This window comes from Vidua macroura, chromosome 4 (assembly GCF_024509145.1).
Source record: "Vidua macroura isolate BioBank_ID:100142 chromosome 4, ASM2450914v1, whole genome shotgun sequence".
NCBI lineage: Eukaryota > Metazoa > Chordata > Aves > Passeriformes > Viduidae > Vidua > Vidua macroura.
Genome location: NC_071574.1, coordinates 42,191,848 through 42,213,900, shown reverse-complemented (window position 1 = coordinate 42,213,900; position 22,053 = coordinate 42,191,848). Strand labels below are relative to the sequence as shown.

The 22,053-nt window shown below is 37.3% G+C and overlaps 1 protein-coding gene across 4 annotated transcripts in view; it reads left to right on the top strand.

Annotated features, from left to right (window-relative positions):
- The window catches only part of SORBS2 (sorbin and SH3 domain containing 2), a 145,312-nt gene extending 135,781 nt beyond the window's left edge, over positions 1-9,531 (top strand). For all 4 annotated transcript variants that reach the window (XM_053975052.1, XM_053975056.1, XM_053975054.1 and 1 more), the window contains 3 exons: positions 4,541-4,590; positions 7,302-7,408; positions 8,174-9,531. In XM_053975052.1, coding sequence (XP_053831027.1) covers positions 4,541-4,590; positions 7,302-7,408; positions 8,174-8,235 — 219 coding nt within the window. In that variant the 3' untranslated portion in view covers positions 8,236-9,531. The remainder of the gene's footprint in view (positions 1-4,540; positions 4,591-7,301; positions 7,409-8,173) is intronic.
- Positions 9,532-22,053: the final 12,522 nt, after the last annotated feature.

Here is a 22,053-nt window from a genome sequence, read left to right as displayed (position 1 = left end):
ACACACACACATATAAATATTTGCTATGTGGCTTAGAACTAAACGGAATACAAGGAGCTATGGGCAGGAAGTGTCACTTCGCATTTTATTAGTGGAAGGGATGTGTCCTCCAAAAAAAGAAGTCTGAAGACACATCCTAAGGAGAAATGCTGACATTTTTCTGCCTCCTTGGCCTCTCTTGGTTTTGTTTTTTTGGTTTTTTTTTTTTTTGTTTGTTTGTTTGTTTTCTGTTCTTATTCACCCCTCTCTCCTAAGAGGGGGCCGGATTTTTCTGTTTTCTGTTTAGTCACATTCTACTGACAGTCACAATTACCTAAGAAAAGGTTTCCAGTATAGCACTCCACTCTCCTCACATTTCCCCCAGCTCACCCCTGCCCATGAGATTTCACATGGGCTGCGCTCACACCCTTTAATAACTGAATTCTGACAAACATGAAGCTGATTTGTAGTGATGCTAACAAAATGAGGATACTTTCATGAAGTACTTTCCACCAAGTATTTACTTGCTTTCTAAATGCAAATCCAAGGGGTGTGTTCTGTTTAACAACAAGGAATGCAGGTAGCAGAAATGCTACCTTAGAAGTACCAATGGCAAATGTAATTTGCTTTGTGCTGAATGGCAAATGTAATTTGCTCAGTGCTGTTGAGCTTTCCTGTGTTATTATCTGAGCTACTTCAGGGGGTATACATGCAATAACTGTTCCAATTGCATATGCTATACCGGATTCATCTTTTAATTGTAACATGTAAGGGTCTGTGCCAGAGCAGGAAACCGTTGAGGATAAAAGATACAGTGTAGCAGTGAAAATACTGTATACTAATAGTACCCCTCCTACCTGTAACAGTTGCTTTTTTTATCAGGAAAAGCATGTCTGATTTGCATGCATGAATGAAGCAACAAAAATCCCATGATGCTTCATTCTTAAACTCTCGCTTGACAAAGTTTTTGTGGTTCTTCTAGGCTAATTTAAAGAGGGAGCTATTTGTTATGGGTAAACCTCCTCGTAGCCCAGTGATGACTAAGAGATCCTGCAGCTCACCTGTCAGAGGTCACAACTATTCACACAGGGTATGGTACTGGACGCCCAGTGTGCAATAACAGCTTTTCCATGGACAAGGAGCTCAGTGTCTAGTGTTTCAGTATTTTGCTTTTACCCAAGTGTCTCAATACTATCAGTATGCTGTGTTTTCTTCCTGTTGTGCTTCTGTGCTATGACTGAGTAAAGGCAACAGGTCTGCGTGTGCCTGAACTTTTTATATAAATCCAGTAGTGTACTGTATCTCTGCAGTACTGCATGGTATTTCCAGTGCTACAAGGTGTTTATATTTGGTTCTTTAAAATTAGTCTAGTTTTATTAAAATTACTCCTCTCTTTCAAAGCATTTTTAGTTTATTAAAATTACAGCTTCTAAGAGTCAAGAATTGATTCTCCATTGCCTGTATACAGACTGAATTTTTGGTTTTGAATCCATGTCCTTCTTTTCAAAATGTTTTGCTCCTGCTACATTTTTTCCACTCAATACTGTCTTCTTTATCCAAGCATTCCAGATTTTAATACTCTTTAACCTTTCACTTCTTATCTATAACGTAACCATAATACAACTCTAATATTTTCATCTAGCCAGAAAGTCAGAAGTCAGGTTGCTTAGAGTTTGCATGGATTTTGCTGAAAAAGATAATCTACATTATGAAAAGGGGGGAGAGGGGAAACGAACACAAAAAACCCACCCTCAACCTAAACGATAGGAGATGAGAATTTGTGGTTTATGCTTTACTTTCAGTTTAGGATTAATTGTCCTTTGCACTGGTTTCTTAACATTTAGTTCTTAAAACTGGTAATGGGATGAATTGTTTTCCATGCTGTTGCTGCTGATTTTACGTGATCATCTTTCTGGTGTCTCCCTTTTTAAAATTTGAATCTTAGTTTAAGATATGCAGCTTTGTGTAACTTCCAAAGTCTTAGTTTTTGGCAGACCTCTGCTTCCAGGTATTGAGGGGACAGCTCTTTCTTCATTAATGAAGAAAGTTCAATCCTAGGAAGGCCAGGATTCTTGCAGTAGCAGACAAACACCATCTAACAGAAAGACCAACTAGGAATGAGAGCTGTTAAAAAAGGGATTAAGCCCTATTTTAATTTTGCACATTACTCCAAATGAATGACATGTAACCAGTATATTAAGAGGAGTGTATTGGTCAATGTATAGTGGTTTTATTACTTTAATTCCAAAAGTACAAGAGCACATATCGTGCACCTAATTTGCATACTCAGGACTCTACAGAACTTTTATATGTAAGTCCAGTATCAATCATGCATGAAAATCAGGCATACAACTGGGACCATTTACTTGATTGCACACTCCTTAATGTTTTTGGGATTTGGTCCTGCAATATTTTCTAGGAAATAGGACAGTCTGGTAAACTGAGGTGCAGTTGAAAACTTAGCATCTTTGTTAACAGTCCCTTGTCTAGCCAATGCAACTTTATGTGGAATGAGAGCTTAGGGAAAGAAAACAGGGAGAAAGCTTCAGGATGTCAGCTGGGGTATTACTGTGGAATGCATCCAAATAGAGAGCAAGCACCAAGGTCCCCCTGCTCAGACCACCAATAACTTCACCCTATTTCTCCAAGATTTGTAAGTTTGTCACAAGACTATTTTCTCTGCAGCAATAACACAGAGTTGAAAATCAGGAGTCACCTTGATTCTTACCTATTCCTACAGTGGTTAATTAGAAGCATATGCAGAAAAAGATAATACTAACCTACCTAGTTTCTTCCTGCTATTATGTTCAAAGCATTAAATTCTTTGTAGCATTGTTTAGGAATTTTACTTCCATTGTTTATAGGAGAAGTCCTTAACCTCGGTTAAGTTCTTTTGCACCTCTAACTGTCTATGGCATTCAGCTCAGTTACAGACCTGATGAAAGATTAGCAGCAAATCAGGGCAGATTCCAGTCTAAATACAAAGCATTCTGACTATTCTCCTCTTGCTTGACAACACAGCAATTGAAGGAGGTTTACTGAGTGAGAACTGTTTAATTTGCAATTTTTTCTGTTTATTCTTCAGTAAAAATTATCCATCTTTCTTGTACACTGGCAGAGCAGAGTTAAGTGAGGAAGAGAAGACAGTAAAGAATATGAACAATTTTTTTTTCCTTTGGAAATCTCTTTCCCACCTAGCATTCAATAATATGAATATGATTTAAAAAAAAAGAAAATCTGTAATCTACCTGCCTGCATATTTAGGCACCTTTTAAAAGTTATACTCTATAGACTGTTAAGTACAGACTGTTCACAACATTTTCTGCACATACTCATAGAAACTGCTGAAAAGAAATTTAACTAATTTCATCTGGAGATGCTGAAAAAGAAAATAAGGGAAAGAAACCTAACAATCTAACAAAACTCCTGTATTTTTCTGTTCAATTTTTGCCATCAGCCTGTGTATTGTTTATGGCTGCCTTCTCTCTTGGAAGACTGTATCATCTTCAAGAGTGATAAAAGTGTGACTGAAATAGTCAAACCAAGAGAGAACCATGGGGCAATAAAACAAATTCCATGGCTTAAAGATCAGGTTGCAGTTTACTCAATTCATGAAAGAAAGTGCTATGAGCAGTGTTTGATATCCACATTCCCAAAACAGATATGGTTCCCAGATTTGTCTCTACAGAGTGACCAGAGGGCATCCTCAGTCAACAGAGAATATGATCCCTGCTCATATCAAGAGCTTTTCCAAGCAGCTGCTCCTGCAATTTCTGGCCCCAGCCAGATTCTAACCAGTATAAATCAGTGACTTTCTAAGCAGGATATGGTTTCCGTAGAAGGTTAGTATTTTTCATTTCCATTGCATCCAGATGTATTGAATATTTTTGCTCAGTGATGCTCCATTAAGAAGGAACATAGTTCCTTTCAAAAAGCTTTGCACTGGAAATACAGACTACTTTTTTCTGTTAAAGTGTTAATTGTTATATTCACACAATTAAATGTATTCTTTCAAAATTTTTTTCTGTTCTTTGCCTCCCAACAGCCCGCATGGCTTGAGATAAAACAGAATTAGTTAAAGCATAGCATGTTATGCCTGCCAAGTTAGTACTCTGTGTGTGTAATGTAAATTGGTATGTTGTTCGTCTGTGAATATTCTAGATTCTGCTATTATGTATAGGAGATTTTATTTCTACTTATCTAAAAATACATTTCACCCAAAAAATGTATGATGTTCATCAGTTGCATCTGATTTTTGTAATGTTATTTCTGTTTCACAGTGAAGAGGCAGCAGGGTTCTATTCCAGCTTTGTACTATGCTATAAATAGAATGGACTGTTGATGAAGTTCACAGTTTTGTTTAGTTTTTATTATGACCTCCAAAAATCAGATCTTTAAACGTGCCAAGGTTCAGTTGTTTGTCATGTCTCTTAAGAATTTCTTGTGAGTTGGAAGGGGGCAGAATGGGCCATGGTTTTAAATGAGGCAGAATATGAACTCTTGAGCAACTGTGTGTTACACACTACAAATCTTTATTACATTTCAAATCATTTCATTTCAGCCACAGCGCCCTGTGCTTTCTCATGAAAATATACATGGTGGGGGGGAACCGTAAGTATCATTCTTGTCTACTAAACCAAAACCTAACAACAGCCAGCACACCATCAGATAATTTTTTAACTTGCCAACTACAATTATGAAGAGATTTCACAGATTTATAGATAACTGCATGATATAGGAAGATAGCCAAGAAAGTCCCAGAGAGCAAAGCCTTATTTGTTTAATTTTATATTCAGTGCAGCCAGACATGGCATCTTAACAGTTCTCCATTGTCTGTACTTACAGAAGAGATTTTATTTTTTTTTATTCTCTCAGCAAAATGACAATTACAGATTCAACATTGATTCAACTGATCTGCTTTAGTAACTTGATGCAATTATTCAGAAACAGTTCTGGATGTGAAGAGAGAGTAAAATTGTAACTCAATAATGTTGATCACAGGAACAGAGGCTCACACTTTTTGGTGTGATTTACAAGTGCAATTCAAATATGAGAGGCAAGAAAAGCTTTTCTGAAAACTGGAGAAGAATCTAGAACTCAAGTCTTATTTTAAGTGCTTGGGATATTTCAGAACTGACAGTTAAAATGCAAGTTCAGTGCAAGATTGTCTCTTGATCCCCGCGCCCCCCAGCCTTGCACTTGGGTCCTACAGTGATCACTGAAACCAGCAGCCATTCTTCCTTTAGCATCAGAGCACTTCAGCATATGCTCTATTAGATCATTTTTCATAAAATGTACCTAAGGTTTATTGTCTAAAAAGATTTTTAAGTTTTCCTTAGTCATTTGAAGATGAAAAAGAGGGAAAAAAAATTACCAGATAGATATACCACAAATACATAATTAGATTTGGATATTCAACCTCACTAAAACAACAATTTCCTGTTGGTATTGTTGAGCATACTGAAGCACCTAACTCGGTTTTGAAAGCAATAATTTTCTAATTAATTTTGTTCAATATATTATAAGTAGTTCATGAATAAAGCTATTGATTCTAAAATTAAAAATGGAAAAAAATTTATATTTAAATTTATATATAAATTCTCTTGAATATGCTTTCTGTCAGTATTGTAAATGCTAGTAAAGTTTTCATACTTACAAAAGTCTTAGATTAGCATAGAAAGAATGAAATTACTACAAAGGAGTTTAAATGGATTATCTAGAAATTACTAAGATTCAATTCCTAAAGTACAAAGAGAGCTCATTGGGAAGTTCTTGGTACTGTACTTGAGTAAGTAACTGGCTTGAATCCTATTCATGACACATTACATCTGCAAATCTTGTCCCCTTGGAAGCTGCATTTAATTAATTTTTGGAATATCACCATAGCTCTGCTTTCCTGGACTGATGATAAGCAAAACAGAAAATATTGCCACTTAGTTTTTTGCAGATTGTTCTTGCTGACTGCTACACAAATTACCAAAGGTAATTGCTTAAACAACCAGTCTCTTTCCATTTTGTTAGTGTAATTAAAATATAAAAAGAGCCTTTTGGGGCTTGGGAAGATGACTGCCAGTGACAAGAAATTAAGGGGGTTTTGTTTGTTTGTTTGTTTTCTTGGAACATTTTCTTCTTTTCTAATCTCCAAATCAGCAATGTGAAAAATAAGTGTAGTTTATCAAGATGACCATCATGAAACTAAACCTAGCACCAGTCTGTATACAGGATTTTCAAATTGGGCTTTCAGGAGCAGGAATTTTTTACTAAAGTATACATCTTATTTAAGCCATGAAAACTTAGCCAGAATGATAAACACATCAATGAGCAGGCTATCTTGTTTTACTGGGGATAGTGTAATGATGGTATTAAGGTTTAAAACTCAGTGAATTGTTTTAAGAGAAAAGGATGGATACAATAATGTTTTGCTTCAGTAATCTGAAATTTAAACTATATCCTTTTCCCAATTTCTGCAGTTGTACCCTGCTTCTTTTTAGACAGTCATATTTGAGGCACAGTTGCTTAGGAAAAAAGGCCAATTCTGACTGCAGGACTCACAGGCTTGTGCAACAGCCCAAGAACCTTCAGTTCCCCCTAGTGAGAATTTATTCTTTCAATTCAAAAAACTTTAATTAAAAGCTGACAAGGAATGAAATACAATGATTTAGTAATTGCACACCTCTTGCCATTTATCCACCTTACATCCTGCAATCTGCAGCCCTGGCCAGGTGTAGAAGCACAGTTCATGGTTTGAATATTGAGTTTCCATCCATATGTCCTCTGATTTGATTCAGGCCTCTCCCTCACTCTCATAGAGGGCTTGTCTGTGTAGCCACTGAAGAGCCCAGGGAGCTCCCCCAGCCACAGTGACAGCGTGTGAGAGCTGCTGTCCTGGCTTGTTTTGCTACTGGCTTCTCAGAGCTTAAAGGCAGAACCACAGTGTTAGGTGCTGACCACGGAAGGTTACAGGCCTAGCACATCTAGACTGTCCTTTAGCAGTCCTCTGTTTGGTTACTGAACTATAAAATAACACTAAAATGTTTTTTTTTTTTAAATGTGGTTTTGAAACGACTGGTTGAGGAGCCATCAGGCTTGTCTTTAAACCCAGTCTTCAGTGTCTCATGAGTTGCCTTTCTAATTAAGGTTTCATTTACTATACGTTCCTTACCCTCAAGTCCACCAGGCAAAAAAGAAAAAAAAAAAAAAGTCCTTTTCCCCTCTATTTGTAAGAAGTGTTTTTTCTTAATGTTTAAACCAGCTCCTTTACTTGAGCAAAAGTGCAAGGAACTCTTACTTCTTTTTAAAATGCCTCATTTGTCCTATTTAAGGTTTCAGGCTCTATATAACTATACTCCTAGGAACGAAGATGAATTGGAACTCAGAGAGGGAGATGTCATTGATGTGATGGAAAAATGTGATGATGGATGGTTTGTGGGTATGTTTTAATTTGGTTGCTTTCTTCTTTTTTTTCCCCCTGACCTGTGCTGCCCTCTTCGTGTAGTGCCTTTTAAACAACTTGATTTTTGGCATTTAGTGTAATAAACTTGAACCTGGCTTTATCAGGAGAAATCCCAACCAAAATCCACTGAAATTAGCAGGTGATTTTGCACTTTTGTCTTTTGAAAATGATAGATGCAAATTGACACATGGCTCCAGATTGTTGTACAGCATTGTTGTCATTTGTGACACAGAATGGAATACATATTACTTTTCTCCTTATAAAGGCCAGTCAATTTAAAGCCTTCTCACAGGAATACATCCACAGCATTGACCACTTGTGAAACCCAAGTATTACTGAATAAACGATAATTTCATAACCAGGTGTAGATATGGTGGCTTAATCATTTCATAAACCCTCATGCACACAGCAGCTAACTTAATCATCTGACAAGTTCTTAATATTTAAAAAATTCACTTTATTTAAATAGATTTTATGTTGTTGAAATTAAATTATTTCTGTGTACCAAGAATTTTAGCACCACTTTTAATCAGCTGTAACAATTTAGTCAAATATGCCTCTTCATTTGCATTTTGCTTCCTGTGTTACACTTTGTTAAATCTCACAAATAAAATTATATAGTATAAGGAACTCTAGATAATTCTGTTTGTGCAATATTGAACATAAAAAATTTGAAGGCCATGCTTACATAATGATCTTCTGTTGTTATTCCCATCTTTCATCTATTGCTTCTAATTTCAGGAACCTCAAGAAGAACCAAATTCTTTGGTACTTTCCCTGGAAACTATGTCAAGAGGCTGTGAAATTTTTTTTTCTACTTATTTATGCTGCATCTCTGCAACACATCTGCATAAAGCTGCTAGAAAACATGCTACGCTGGCCTTCTGTTTTCTTGCTTGCAGTCTCAAATAGAGGCCATCTAGTTCATCCTCATCCCATCCCACCTGCCAAACCGTTCCAGCAGTATTACAGCAACGACCACAGTGTGAATAACTAAGCTTTTCTGAGACAAGAGGAATCATTTCAACATTTAAATACTCCCTGCTTTAAAGTCTTTTCATGTGAAACACAATAAGAAAAGCCTGATGATAGGTACACAAATGAGTTGCCATGGGGGGTAGGGGGGAAGGGACGAAAAATTGATCTTGGTTTGAACATTTGTACTACCATGAAGTCTGGTGGGATTTTTTCAGCATGCATGTAATACAGAGGAAAGTTGCTGTTTACTATTTTTTAAAAAATTGATTTTACACATTCTTATTAGCTTGGCAGCATTTGTTGCTTCCACATTGCTGTGTCACGGGTTTGCCTATTGTACTGGTTTACAATGTATGACAAACTATAATATAGATTTTTTTGCCTGCACTTGTATGCTGTAACAAATGCACAGTGATTGTAAAATCTCAAGCAAGCAAAGTGCAAAATGGAAGAACTGCAAGTGTTCTGAATGGGTGCAATGGTATTGGCTAAATCTTTTTTCTTTTTTTCCCTAATGAAAAACTGTAGTGAACCTGTAGTGTTTTCTGTTAAAAAGTAGGAAGTGCAAAAGGCACGAAGACTTGGCAAAGAGGATTTAAGGAAGAGCAAGACAGTGCTGTAAGCATAGATAATAATAACCTGCTATTGATGTCTGATATTAAATGGTTGTAATCAAAATGTTGTAATAGTAAGCAACATGAAGTGTAAGAGGTTAGTGTTTTTACTTATCAGGAAATTAAAGAAGCAGGAACATAAACAGTGTTAGTGCAAAGGGTTGTTGGTTTTTGGTTTTTTTATTTCCTAACATAGCCACCTGAAACATATTCACAAGCATCATGTACTGATTTATTTCACTATATATGTGTATGTATGTTAATGAAACCCAAGTTACACATTCTTTTTAGGAATTTAGACAGCAAAAAAAGTCACAAGTATTAAAACCGATATATTTTAGAGGTGTTGGGTTTTGGTTTTCTGTCTGAATGAACAAGTGTTTGAAAACTTAAATTTTCCATAAGCAAAGGTAAGCATAAATAGCAAAGGAAATTAAGGCACAGGATGATAACGACTACGGCTTTATAAAAATAAAAATTTGGATTTGGTTTCTTTGGCACCTTATAGATGGCAAAAGCTTCTGCTGCATTTTTCATGGGTAAAGGATCAAAATTATCAAAATGTATGTAGTCTCTGTAGCATTTTGTACATAATTTTGCTTTTTTGTACAGAGCCATTTGGTTGTTGATTTTTAAAAAATTAAGTTTCTTATTTGCCCTCTTCACATACAGAACATTTCAATGCGTTTTTCTTTTCTTTCTCTGTTTACCATAAGCACATCTGGATAGTGCAATTCTGTAAGATAGCCTTTTATGCAAAATTTTATTAATTATAATATGGTTTACCAGCCAAATCTAAATGTACATATGTCTTTATTACTGAGAAAGGTCATTAAGGCAAAGGTAAAGAAACATCTTTGTGCAGCATACCTTTATTATTGCAGATTTCATGGCAAAAGCTTTATATTCAAAGGCTTTCAATTTTAAACTAGATCTGCATGCAGCTTTGCTGTGAGATTAATACTATCTTTGATGCCATTTATGATTGAGGACTTAAATATCTGTTGCCTGTGATATTTAAAAAGTACTGTTTCTACTCTGTATCTGATTTTAGCAAAATGCAGGTTTTTCATACCTGGCTTTTAGGTAACTGACTTTGAATTCCTACAAGCAAAAGGTCTCTGTGGTTTTTTTTTCTTGAATAGACTTCTAATAAATTTTGCTTGGAGTACAAAACTGTTTCCCCCATCCTTTCTCCAATTACAAGTAACTTATCACTTAAGTATTGCAAAGTGCTTAACTCTTCAAGCTTATAAGCAAATATTAGTACATCTTGTACTTACACACACACCCCCCACACCCCCCATCAAGCCTACACCAGTTATATATATGTGCCACAAGCATTGCCCACACAGCTCTCACTTGGTCCACTTCTGTGTCATCCTCGAAACACCTGAAAGCAAAAGCAGCAATATGGACTTTCTGCATAGAGTGTGTCAATTTGAGATGATTCTTCTCTTACCAGAACCACCCTTCAAAAAGAAACACAAAGGTAAAACACACAATGTATAAACCCTTTACACATGCCAGAAGTTCCTACATCCTAATCCTTCAACAAAAGCAAAACAAGAACTCCCATGTTAAATGACAGCACAGGAATGAGAATTAAGGAAAACACTGGGTTTTGGGGAACACTTTACACTTGGGACATCTCTGCCTGATAAGAAACAACTGTCCAATAAAACTAGCAAAAAGAAGCAAAGCAGGTTCTAGGTTTTGGGGGGGGCGGGGGGGGGGCGTGTGCGTTTGGGGTTTTTTTGTTGAATTTTTTTTCACTGCCTGGTAGCACAGATACTGCTGGTGCCTCAGTAGCTCTTTGCCCTTTCTTCTCCATGTCACACTGGCCATTCCTGCCAGGCTGCTTCTTCCCAAATGCTGTGCATGGCGTACTTCTACCACTAAAGAACCCAGGACAACAGCAACCTGCATTTGGGCAGAAATAATCCATTTCCTCAAGTCTGATGTATGCTGTTTCCTCTTCACAGTTGCTGGGCTGGAAAATGCAAGCCCACCAACATCTCTAAATAAATAATAAATATGTAGCTGAAAGTGATACCTGTCTACAGGGAAGTTAAGAACAAGGACTGCTGTTAAAACTCCAGCAGAAACTCCTTTGTCAGTACAACTGCCAGTGCTGGGAGTGCTTTCAGTCAGGACAAGGCCTGATTTAGTCAGTATGATGGAAGTGACCGTTCCCTTCCTCTGCTAATTTAGCTTAAACCCACCACATGCATCTCTTCTCACAGCCCAATAACCAAATGCTGGCATATGCAGTCAAACATTGTGTGGTTTGCCCTTTCTGTTTGCTGAGTGACCCAGCACAGGACATCACTGAAGTCCTCTTTATGCCAGGTACCTGTGAGAACTGTCAGAAACAGGCAGTGCTGTGCTTTAATAGTCTTCTATAAAAACTAGCCTAATAACACCAGCTGGTTAGCATAGTCTTACTAATATAAAGATATTCTGGATCATTAAGGGTCTGAGTGGTTAAAGGGTGAAGTAGAATCCTCTGCTAATTGCAAAATGAATGAAAAAGGGGAAAATGTTTGCCTTTGTAATGAGAATAGCAAGCCATTGACACTTCAGGGGAAGACTGTAGTTCTTAATGTTTTAGTCAAAAAGTAGAGAAATATTTAAGTATATCCAGGTAAACCCTAAACCAAACATACTCAATTCTGCTAAGTCTGCTGAAATCCCAACTACACTATTTAAGGAACAAACTGAAGTATTTTTTGAGTTTCCTTGGATAGGCCCCTATAAAACCATGAAGGCCACTCCACATGAGTAGTGGTGTTTCGTCCTAAAAGCCACAGCAAGAGAGATCTGGGGAATTAGAGGCCAGCCAGTTTAATATCTAGGAAAAGATGAGAAAAGATCAATTAAAAGCCTCAGATATTCACAGATTTTTCTGGAAAATTATATATAAAACCAAATTCCTTTTCTCTTGTCAGCATATGTGGCATGTTTCTTGATTTCTATTAGGATTTGCTTTTAATGCTATGAGTTGACAGCTGGATTTGCAGACTAAGTCAGTGCCAGTGCAATAAAATCAAGTCTGTTGTAGAGTTGCACTACGTTACAGACAAATAGGTAATATAACCACAGCATCCTGAAAAACCAGTTGACCTCAGTCACTACCCTGCAGAGAGTATATTTGCTGCCGAGGCAAAGGCTTCCTAAAGCAAGACAGCCCATAACATATCAACAAGCCAGGGAGACTAATGCATGAGCAGTTCAGGGTAGTGATCTATATCCCAAACCAAGCAAAGGGTCACCCTAGCAGGTCTCACATTCTGTCACCCGTGCCAAAGCAAAGCATGGTGTCATTCTGCGATGCCTGGTATTTACTAGTTGCCTTTTAAATGCTGATATACAGAACCCGGACAGGAACACGAGGTGCTTCCTGTGCATTTCAAAAAGCAGTGCATGAGCCCATGGGAAGCTGGAAACATGAAGTCAGTAGCTCTAGAAAGACCTTAGGTCATTGCTAAGTATAGTCCCTTACAGCATTAATAGTTACAGGGTGAAACCCTGCCTTTGCTCCAGTTAACAGCAAGCTCCTTTGAAATCAACAGGTCCCACAGACAGTATTGGTAATAATTTCTGTGTTAACATGAAACTACAATTGCACAAGAAAGAAGCACTAGAACAACTGAATGTCCAGTTTGGGTTGATTTTATAATATGGAAAACTGTGAGTGCACACAAGGACCAGAATCCACTTTAACCGTTCCCCCAACAGAGCAGAGCAGATAGTTCCCTTTTTTAGTACTTAACTGACAAGTTAGCTTAAAAAAAAATATTTTATCCATTGTTACAACCAGCAAACACCAATCAGACCAACACCTAAATCCATCCATTTTATACAGCAGGGAACTGCCAGACCAACACAATGGAAATCAGTACCTTATCCATACACAGTAAATAGGGATGCTGAATTACCAAGATTTTCTTCTGCAACTCTATTGATAATCAATCAATATCATGCCATTTATTTGACTGGATGCAGAAATTGCCATTTTACTTTTATCCTCCCTGTAATGGCCAGATAATTAAGTTCCCAAGCCCTAGCTAAAGACTGCCCAATAGAATCTATTGTTCTCATCCATATAGTGAAGTCACATTCCTTTGAAAATTAAAAATATTTTCACAACTATCTATGCAGAATATGACAGAAATCCATTGAAATGAATGAATTCCTGCTTGCACTTCTTTAAGTCAGAAACTAATTAGGCCAAAGAGGATGATACTGGTGACTGCTAGGCTCTCATTTATGGGGTTTGTGTCACCTCTGAAACATAAAAAAAGTAGCAAAAGCTTTTAGTTACTATGTGGTGATGAAACCAGGGAAGAACCTGAACAGTCCTGCAGGTGCAACTTCTAGTGCAAATGTGCTGTAAATAGTTACACTGTGCAGCGGCACCCAGGACTCCCAGCTCCTGTTTCATTTGCATCAATGAGAATCCCATATATAATGTATTAAGAAATATGCCTTTTGATATTTAGATTTTGTTTCCTCAGGGTTCACAAAGGAGCAAAATTTTGTGGTAACCAATTGTTTTATACCACAAAAAAAGCAGAAAGCATTCTTACTAAAATTGCTTTAATGCCTATAACAACTATCCCATACCAATTTTTTGAGCAACCTTTATTTCGTGATGTCACATCTAATTACAAATCAGGAGCACAGAGGGTTCCACTACATCAGAATGGCATTACATCACAAGTGACACGAGAGCAGGGAGGGGGGGAAAGTGCTGACTGACAACACAAAATGTGTTGCTATCCTCAGTACAGACACTCACATCTCAACAATTCATGTTTCTTGCTGCCAACACAAATAACAAACTTGGAAGCCATTATTTCATCACCCCCATAAACAAATAGCAAAGTAATCCTCCTACATTTTCTGTCCACCACATAAATCAGTAAACCACTTTAAAAACATCCCAAGAATAATGTAATTATTTCTACTAGTGAAGAATTACCAGAGAGTTACAAGCAGTGGCTCTTGATAGTTCCCTCCAAAAGGAAGGGTTTCACTTCTCTCTCACAAGCCAATGTTTCCCTTTGCAAGAGAGCGTCCAGTATTCACCTGTGTCCACTTTGGGATCCAAGTTCTAGCTCCAAGTGACTGGAAAAGAAATTTGCTATTTTAATATCTTAAAGGATCTCTGGTCCTTTAAGATTGTTTTGGCCATCTTACATTAATATAAAATGGAGTAATTTTATCTCAAGACTTTCTGTAAGTGCCACTTAAGGACCAAAGAAATAAACTGCTCTATTAAAATAAGCCTTCCGTCATTTGCACTGTGATTTTTTCCCTCACCCCTGAGTTAAGCATACAAGTGAAACCAGCACTTCAGATGGGGAACACTGAGAAGCCTGAACATGTCGTTCTAAGTGGGTCATTGCACCGCTTCTGTCACTGTGATTTGCTAAATAAACCCCAAGCATGCAAAGACCCAACTCATGCTTCCCTGGGTTAGTGCTCTGAACTGTAATGTGAAACATGTACAAATACCAGCTGGCTTAATACCCACCAGAGGCTTTTCTTACACTACCACAGATTCATCTGTTATAGATAGGGGTTTTTTTCACATGTAACTGGAAGTATTTGAACAGGTGAGAATGAGCCCTTCCCTCCTTACACCATAAAAGAGGACAAATGAATGTGCCCAGGACGTCTGGGGTAGTAGAGAGCAATATTTATATGCCATGGAAGAGTTCAAGGAACTATTTATAGATTCATTTCAACTGCTCCTGCAGCCAGCTCTGAGGTACAAGACATAAAGCAGCACATGAGACAATCTGAAGCAGAAAGTATCACAGTCATATGCCATCAAAACCATCCAGGATGCATAAAAAACCGCTTTGCTAGTCACCAATCCATACTCACATTCTGAAACAAGCATACTGCTACATAGGGGTGCAAAATTTTTCTACCTACCATTTCAGTCAAAAGGCATTTTAAAGAAGAGTAGTCGAAGAAAGAAATTGACCCAAACCTACATTAGCATCAGATAATAACTTCTGACCATCACAGCTTTAATTACAAAACCTCTGCAGTTTAAGCTCTTACAGAAAATTGACTTTTCAGTTGCACACACCAGGGATAAATTCTGTGCACAGGATCTTAAAATTACTGCTAGCTATCCAAACTTTCTCCATTCTTTGCAACACACACTTCCTTTGTTTATCTATTTCATTGCAGTGTCACAAACAGTGCAGGCTTTGAGACAAGAATCCTCAAGGCAGAAAACCTGCAACTTATTTGTACAGCATTCCTGCTAAGATGTCCTTGGTCCTTTGAGATCTTAACCATTGCTTCAATGCAGGAGGGAAAACAGCACTAAATGAAAATAAATTGTTTTGCTTATAGACATACATTCACAGGTACATCCTGTACCTCAGTTACAGAAACAGCAGATGTTTCAGCCTCCTCCACTCAAAAACAAACAAACAAACAAACAAACAAACAAAAAAAAAAAAAAAACCACAAAAAAAAACCCAAACAAACAGAAAATCCAAACCAAATAAAGAAAACAAACAAACAAAAAAAAAAAAAAAAAAAAAAAACAACCCCCTAAACCCCCTAATACACAACAAAACTATAGAGGTGGCATGGCTGCTAGTGAAGAAAGAGCAGTGTATTTGGGACATCAGAGGCAAACAAAACCAGAGAGAGCTTTTTCAGGCCCTATAAACAGGATACCTGGCCATGTTATGGAGCCAGCCTTGTCAGCCTTCTTCCTTTGATGCCTTAAGTTTTAGCTTTCATATTTTCCAGATTCTGTACGGCATTAGCATATAACTCTGAACTTCATATAAAATGTTAGCAAGTTCTCTTCACAGTATAGTTCGACAAAACAATCCTTTTCCAGCCCAAGAACCAAGGACACTGTTGCAGCTTCAGGCCCAAAAAGTATAAACAACAGGGAATTGATGAAAGCAATTTGGGAGGTTGGGACTTCATAACCTGAAGCTGTAATTGGACAATTAACTCCAATATGTAAATGGACCAAAACCTATAAAAGTGTGAAAATGCATGACTCGGTGTTCATCTTGGGTGGAGCCATGGCCAGGCTCTTGTACTGCCCAAGGTGTATCCTTTGAAGGCCTTATAATCAATACCTACTTTATTCCTTTAACTCTGTCTAGCCTCTGCTCTAGGTGGCCTCACAAGGCACCACCTTCACCACACACATCCTATGCTTCCATGAATGATAGCTCCCCAGGAAAGCCATAGAAAGGTAACTATTACAGTCAGACCAGACTAAAAAGAGTCAAGAGTAAGATCAACAGGGGAAGATATAGCTACAGCAAGCCCAAAGAAATCCTTCAGGCTCTATGGGCCTGCCCACCCTGAAGGGCATGGTTTTAAGTCCAGCTGGAAATTTGACTGTCCTAGTTTTAAGCCCAGCTGGAAAGTAAGCACCGTGCAGCTGCTCGCTCAACCCCCCCATACGAGTGACCTACCCTACTTTTCCCTCCTGTTCTACCACTCCTCTTCCTGTCAGCTCCAGTGGCAAAAGTACTATTGAGGGAAAGGCATCCATGGAATAGGAAACACTTTACTACTGAAAATTACTGCAATTCTGTTTTATTCCATTCAAGTTCTCACACTTTGGTTCTTGCCTTACCCAGACATCTACCAAAAGACCTCAGCAACTTGACATCATTGCTGAAATCCAGAACTTCCAAAGATGAGAAGGTCTCTTGCATCAGGCCATAAAACTTACATTACCTAACAGCTCCCACAGCACGTTTACTGGAGGTTGTTAGAAGATCCTGACTTTAAACATTCTGGCATTCCCTCAAGCGAGAGAACTTTAGAAAGTTACTTTTAAGCTCTGAGAAATGCTAAACAAGAAATTGCTGAAATGCAATGGACAGGCAAGAGGGGGTTAAAACAAATCAGTCTTAGGGAGACTTTTTTTGCATTTCTGAAGAGTTTTTTTAGTTTTCAGTGGTTCTGGTGGTTGGTTTGTTTGGTGGGTTTTTTTAGCTGGAGGGAGCCAGTGGTAAGGATTGCAAGCAAAACTGTTCCCAGGTCTTTATTTCCAGAGAGATTTTTGTGAAGAGAGTTTACTCACATTTCAAAGCACTACCTGTAAATACCATGATTTACTTCATATTGTAGAATGAGGATTACTCTTTGAAAAGCCATGGAGGAATTACACCCAAATTCTGGCCTGGATTTCCACAGTACCAGCAAACTTCAGGAACAAAAATTCCCAGCTATGGTATGAACTACATTAACTCCCCACATGCTGGAGTATAGCAATAGTGGATATATGAATACCAGTTTTAAGATTCTTTGTGGATATGCATATCTGACAGTTTTCACATCTACCATTTCATATACAGTTATTACATGTTGATAAAATGTGAAGTTTGTCCTGCTTAAATTTCTGCTGTTTTTATCCTTGCTGCAGTTCATCATTTTTCACAATACAACCAGTTTTTGCAAATGTTTTCTCAATTCTGTGCACTTACCCCTATATTCACTGAACAGAATCAAGCAAAAAGTCCAGTCAGGGCAAAGTGTGAAAAACATAATTAATTACTTTCATTTGGCATTTTCTCTTGCTGATAAGAAACTAATTAGTGGACATGAACAAGCTGCTGTTGTCCTTTAAACAAGCAAAAAGATATTAATCAAGATAGTAATGGGGAAAATATTTACAGTATCTAGCTACATTTAAGCATTCTGTTTGAGTAACTAGAGTGTGCGTCAGGACCCGAGGATCCAGCTTTGTGGCTAGCTATATTCTGAAGCTGCTAATCTCTGGCTCAGGGCCCATCTTATACTTAAAACAGAATACAATATTAGTCTTTCAGCTGTTGCCATTTGTCAGGACCCAATAAACATGGCTAACTCTTCCATAGCAACTGCTGTTAAAATGCTAAAGCCAAGCCACAAAGTGAAAGAAAAATAGATCTGAATACAGTACTTTATGGAACATAAGATAACAATTGTATATTAAAAGACATTCTAATGCCTGTTTCTTAGAGAAAAATACTCCGAAGTTTTGGCACTTGGACTACAAGTGACTATGACCTAACATGTGATCTCACATGTGATCTCATCATTTGTTTGTGTATGGAGTCTTATCTCTTGGGAGACCACAAATTAGGTCAAGGTATTGATCTAGAGGTTTGACACATGCTTTGAAGAAACACTTGACTGCTCTGTACTTAGGAAAAAAAAATCCATATATTTTACTTTTATTATACTTTTAAGGAAGAATGAACTTTTGTTTTCCCTTCTTCCTAAGCTTCCCAGACAGAGGTCTTGGGTCAGTACACTAACACAGAACAACTGTAAATACCTGTTACCCAAGGATATCTTTCTCTCATAGACACAAATGCACATAAACTCACAGACAGGGGTTGACAGAAAAATCTGTCAAGTACAGCAATACAGAATGAACCACCATGGACCACAGTTCAAATCCTTATGGTTCCTTGTTGCCTACATGCCTCCAAAAAACCTGTATCCAGCCCTAGGGAAACACCAGACACACATTTGGAGTACAGTTGCATACAAGCACTTTGCTCTGCTATATTCGAAGAGCCCTGTGCAAATGCAGTATTTTACAGCCAAGGATAAAGGTGTGGCTAAAAAGAACTGCTTAGAATGAAAACTAGGAGAAACTTCAGAAGAAGATCCAGACAGGATGAGCAACTTTGCCTCTCATTTTATTTCTGCCTTTCCTAAAGGTATTTCCTAGATAGTCACAGCATTCCAAGACTTTTATTATATGTTATTTACAATATAAAACATTCTCAATAAGTCAAAAGATAATAATTTAAAAATTATAGATGGAAAAATATTAAAAATCTTAGAACAGGAATAAAGTACAAATCACAACCACACAGGGCCAAACATTTTCTTTTTAACCAAGAAATCACTGTTCTTTTCTTGACACTTCAGATCTTTTTCCAAATATAACTTTCACTGACAAAAATATACCAGAAAAAGGGAGAAAACATACATACACACAAGTGTTTCCATGGAGAGGGACATACAATATAGGCAGGATCTTCATTGACAGTTTTACCACTCCAAGAAGAACAAGCTATGTCTTGTCATCTAATAATTTTTAGACAAAATACAATCCAAAAAGCATTGCTACTGCCTCCTGCCTGATTAGTTCCTCTAGTAGCACAGTTTGTACTAGGGATCTATTCTTAGTCTTGAGTTTTTCAAAATTCTGTGAAATTTTTGTTACATCTAGTGCTACTGAATAGAACCAGCTCCTTCTCCAGCAGCAGCATATGTAATCCCAATACATTCATTTGCCTATAACCTTTTATCTTGATTAGTTAAGGAGCAGAAAAAGGTTAATTATAACTAACATAGAAAGGACATACTACAGCATTTTGTGCCAGTTTTAGTCTACGAATAGTGTGGATACAGTAATTTATATCCCATGAATGAGACTTGAATAGCAATTACAAAATACATGTCTGAAAAGAAAGGATGCAATGTCTAAGCAAGATGTACACAGGAGAAGCTGACTGGGTCATGTTTGAAACACAGCTGGCTAACAGCTTCTAAGTATCTAGAATTACTGCTATCTGCTAAATTACAATTTAACATACCCCTTTGGAAGGCCTCATGTTACTTCCATCACTTCCACTGCTTGTTTCCCTGGTCCTAATCACTTTATTTCCTCAGCCTCTTCTTTTCTGGGCCCTGCCAGTACTTGACTTGTATCATGCAACCCAGCACAAGAAAAGATGTGTGATTGGGCACCACTGGCATACTAACAGCATCCAGACACATATTTTGGCCTACATGGACACCAGCAATAATAATCTAGTGGTAAATGTTTACCTTTTACACCTAAGGCCTGGAAAGAACAAGAGTCAAATGTCTTGACACCACTTGATCTCTTTGCTATCCCTTTAGTAAACATAAGCTTTTCTCTTGAAAAGACAGAGTTAGTTTCCACGTAGCAATAAAAGATTACATAGCTAAACACATAAAATCACACATGAAATCAAGAAGCAGGACTAATTCTTGTAGTAATAAAAAGTGAGACTTTGCCTTTAACAGAGGCAGTGCTGGGTGTCTGAAGAGGAATGTTATCATTCCTGTAGGTACGTGTCATTGCACACCTAATGAAGTATCTGGACTATTTCCTAACTGCTGCTCTAGAATATGCCTCATGAAAGAGGTTCTATAAATCTAACAACTGCTGTGCATTATTTTCTCAGGTAATGTTGAATGGCAAACACATCAGAGAGTTGTGTAACAGCCAGCTGATGTTGCTCAAAAAATTATGTAAGTGCCAGCATATTAATTTATGAAGCATCCTGGACTTATCTGCTGGCACAGAGCCTTGCTAACTTCATTCCAACTTCAGTTCTTTGAAATGAGCTTATCTCATTTCCAATGCCAAAATGGGCTTTAACTTTAAACAAAAAAGGCATCAGCTTGCCAAATTTGGACATGACGTTTGACTGCAGCTATTAAAGGGAGCAGAACCACTGATGAGTGAATAAGCTGAAAAGAAAAACAACTCCTTCCTCAGTCAGCTTTAAGATTCTCCCTCAGAACTTCTACAGGCTGTCAGAACTGAAGGGCAAAGCCTTTTCCATACACAACTGGAAAACACAGCCTCTCAGAAAATATTCATAAAATTAATTGTGAAATTTGAGAAATGCAGCAATTAAGCACAAAATTGGAGAAATGCTTTGCAGCTCTTTTGCCAGGAGCCATAATTATAATATGAGCTGACATTACATCAGGCTCACAACAAAACCAATAAAGGACAACAAATTCCTTTCCTAGTCACAACCATATCTAACCCCCTGCAAAATAGGCAAAATTGAAATAATATGAAAGAAGCAACACTTCAGAAAACCAGTGCAGTAATCAGAATCTTAGCAACACAGATTGAAAGTCAATACATGCATAGATTGTAAACACAGAGCTGCAAACATAGGGTATAGACATGAGTTTTCAAAATTAAGGTAAGCAGTACTTCAATACCTTAATGTGACATCAGCATCTCATTGCATTCAATATACTCTTTAGATTTTTTTAAACACTTGTCATTATTTTATTAATGTCCCCAACTCCTCCTTTACATTTTTTAAAATTTAAAAAGAAAACAAGGGGAGGGGGGAATCGTGCACAAATATCAGTTAAGATGAAAACCAAGCACATCTGTAATTAAACAAATTTAAAAATAAAATATTTCAAATTCTATTTTCAATTTGCTTAGAATTTTATGAAACAGCTCTGAAACATACCATTTCACTAAAAAAAATTACTTTCCACTTATTGGCTTGTTAATTTAGAACAGATCCTTAATGTAGGCTTTAAAAGTTTCTAAGACACCTACTCCTCACTTGGTGAGTAGGAAGCTTCTTGAAAAAAAATGAGGTTTAAGTCTTCCATTTCTGCAGTATTCATGGAACAAATCTACCATCTTTGAAAGTTAAATAATATGGGGGAAAAAAAAGGCAAATCTGCATACAAATATTTAAGAAAATGCTTATCAGTTTCAGTTTGCTACTCAGAATCTAAACAGCAGAGAAAAGTACCAGAGTAATATAAAAATGATAACCAAAAGTTTAAAATGAGAGGTCAGTTGACTTAAATCACTGCTTCAAAGCATCTAGAAAGCTGGGGTAGGTAGGGAGGAGTTGTAGTAATGTCCTTCTCTACCTTACATGTATTTCCAGTCTAGGAATTTCTAATGCCTGGGAGAGGGGTAAAGTACAAGACCTGCACTCCTCCCTTCCTTGCCAGATGCATGAGAAGAAAAACAGAGGTGCTTATCATACCACCTAGGAAAAGGAGAGAGGATTTCTCCCTTGCCAGGAAAAATTAAGGGTACTGCTAATTTGTCAGACATCCACTAACCAAAAGCTGATAAGAAAAAATTCACCAGGATCCAAATTATTAATCATTCCCTAATAATGGAATTAGGAAAAACTACAATCTGTATATAAGCAGTCTTATTGCTTTGAGAACTCTTTTAAAATAAGTTGTATTTATTATAAAAAG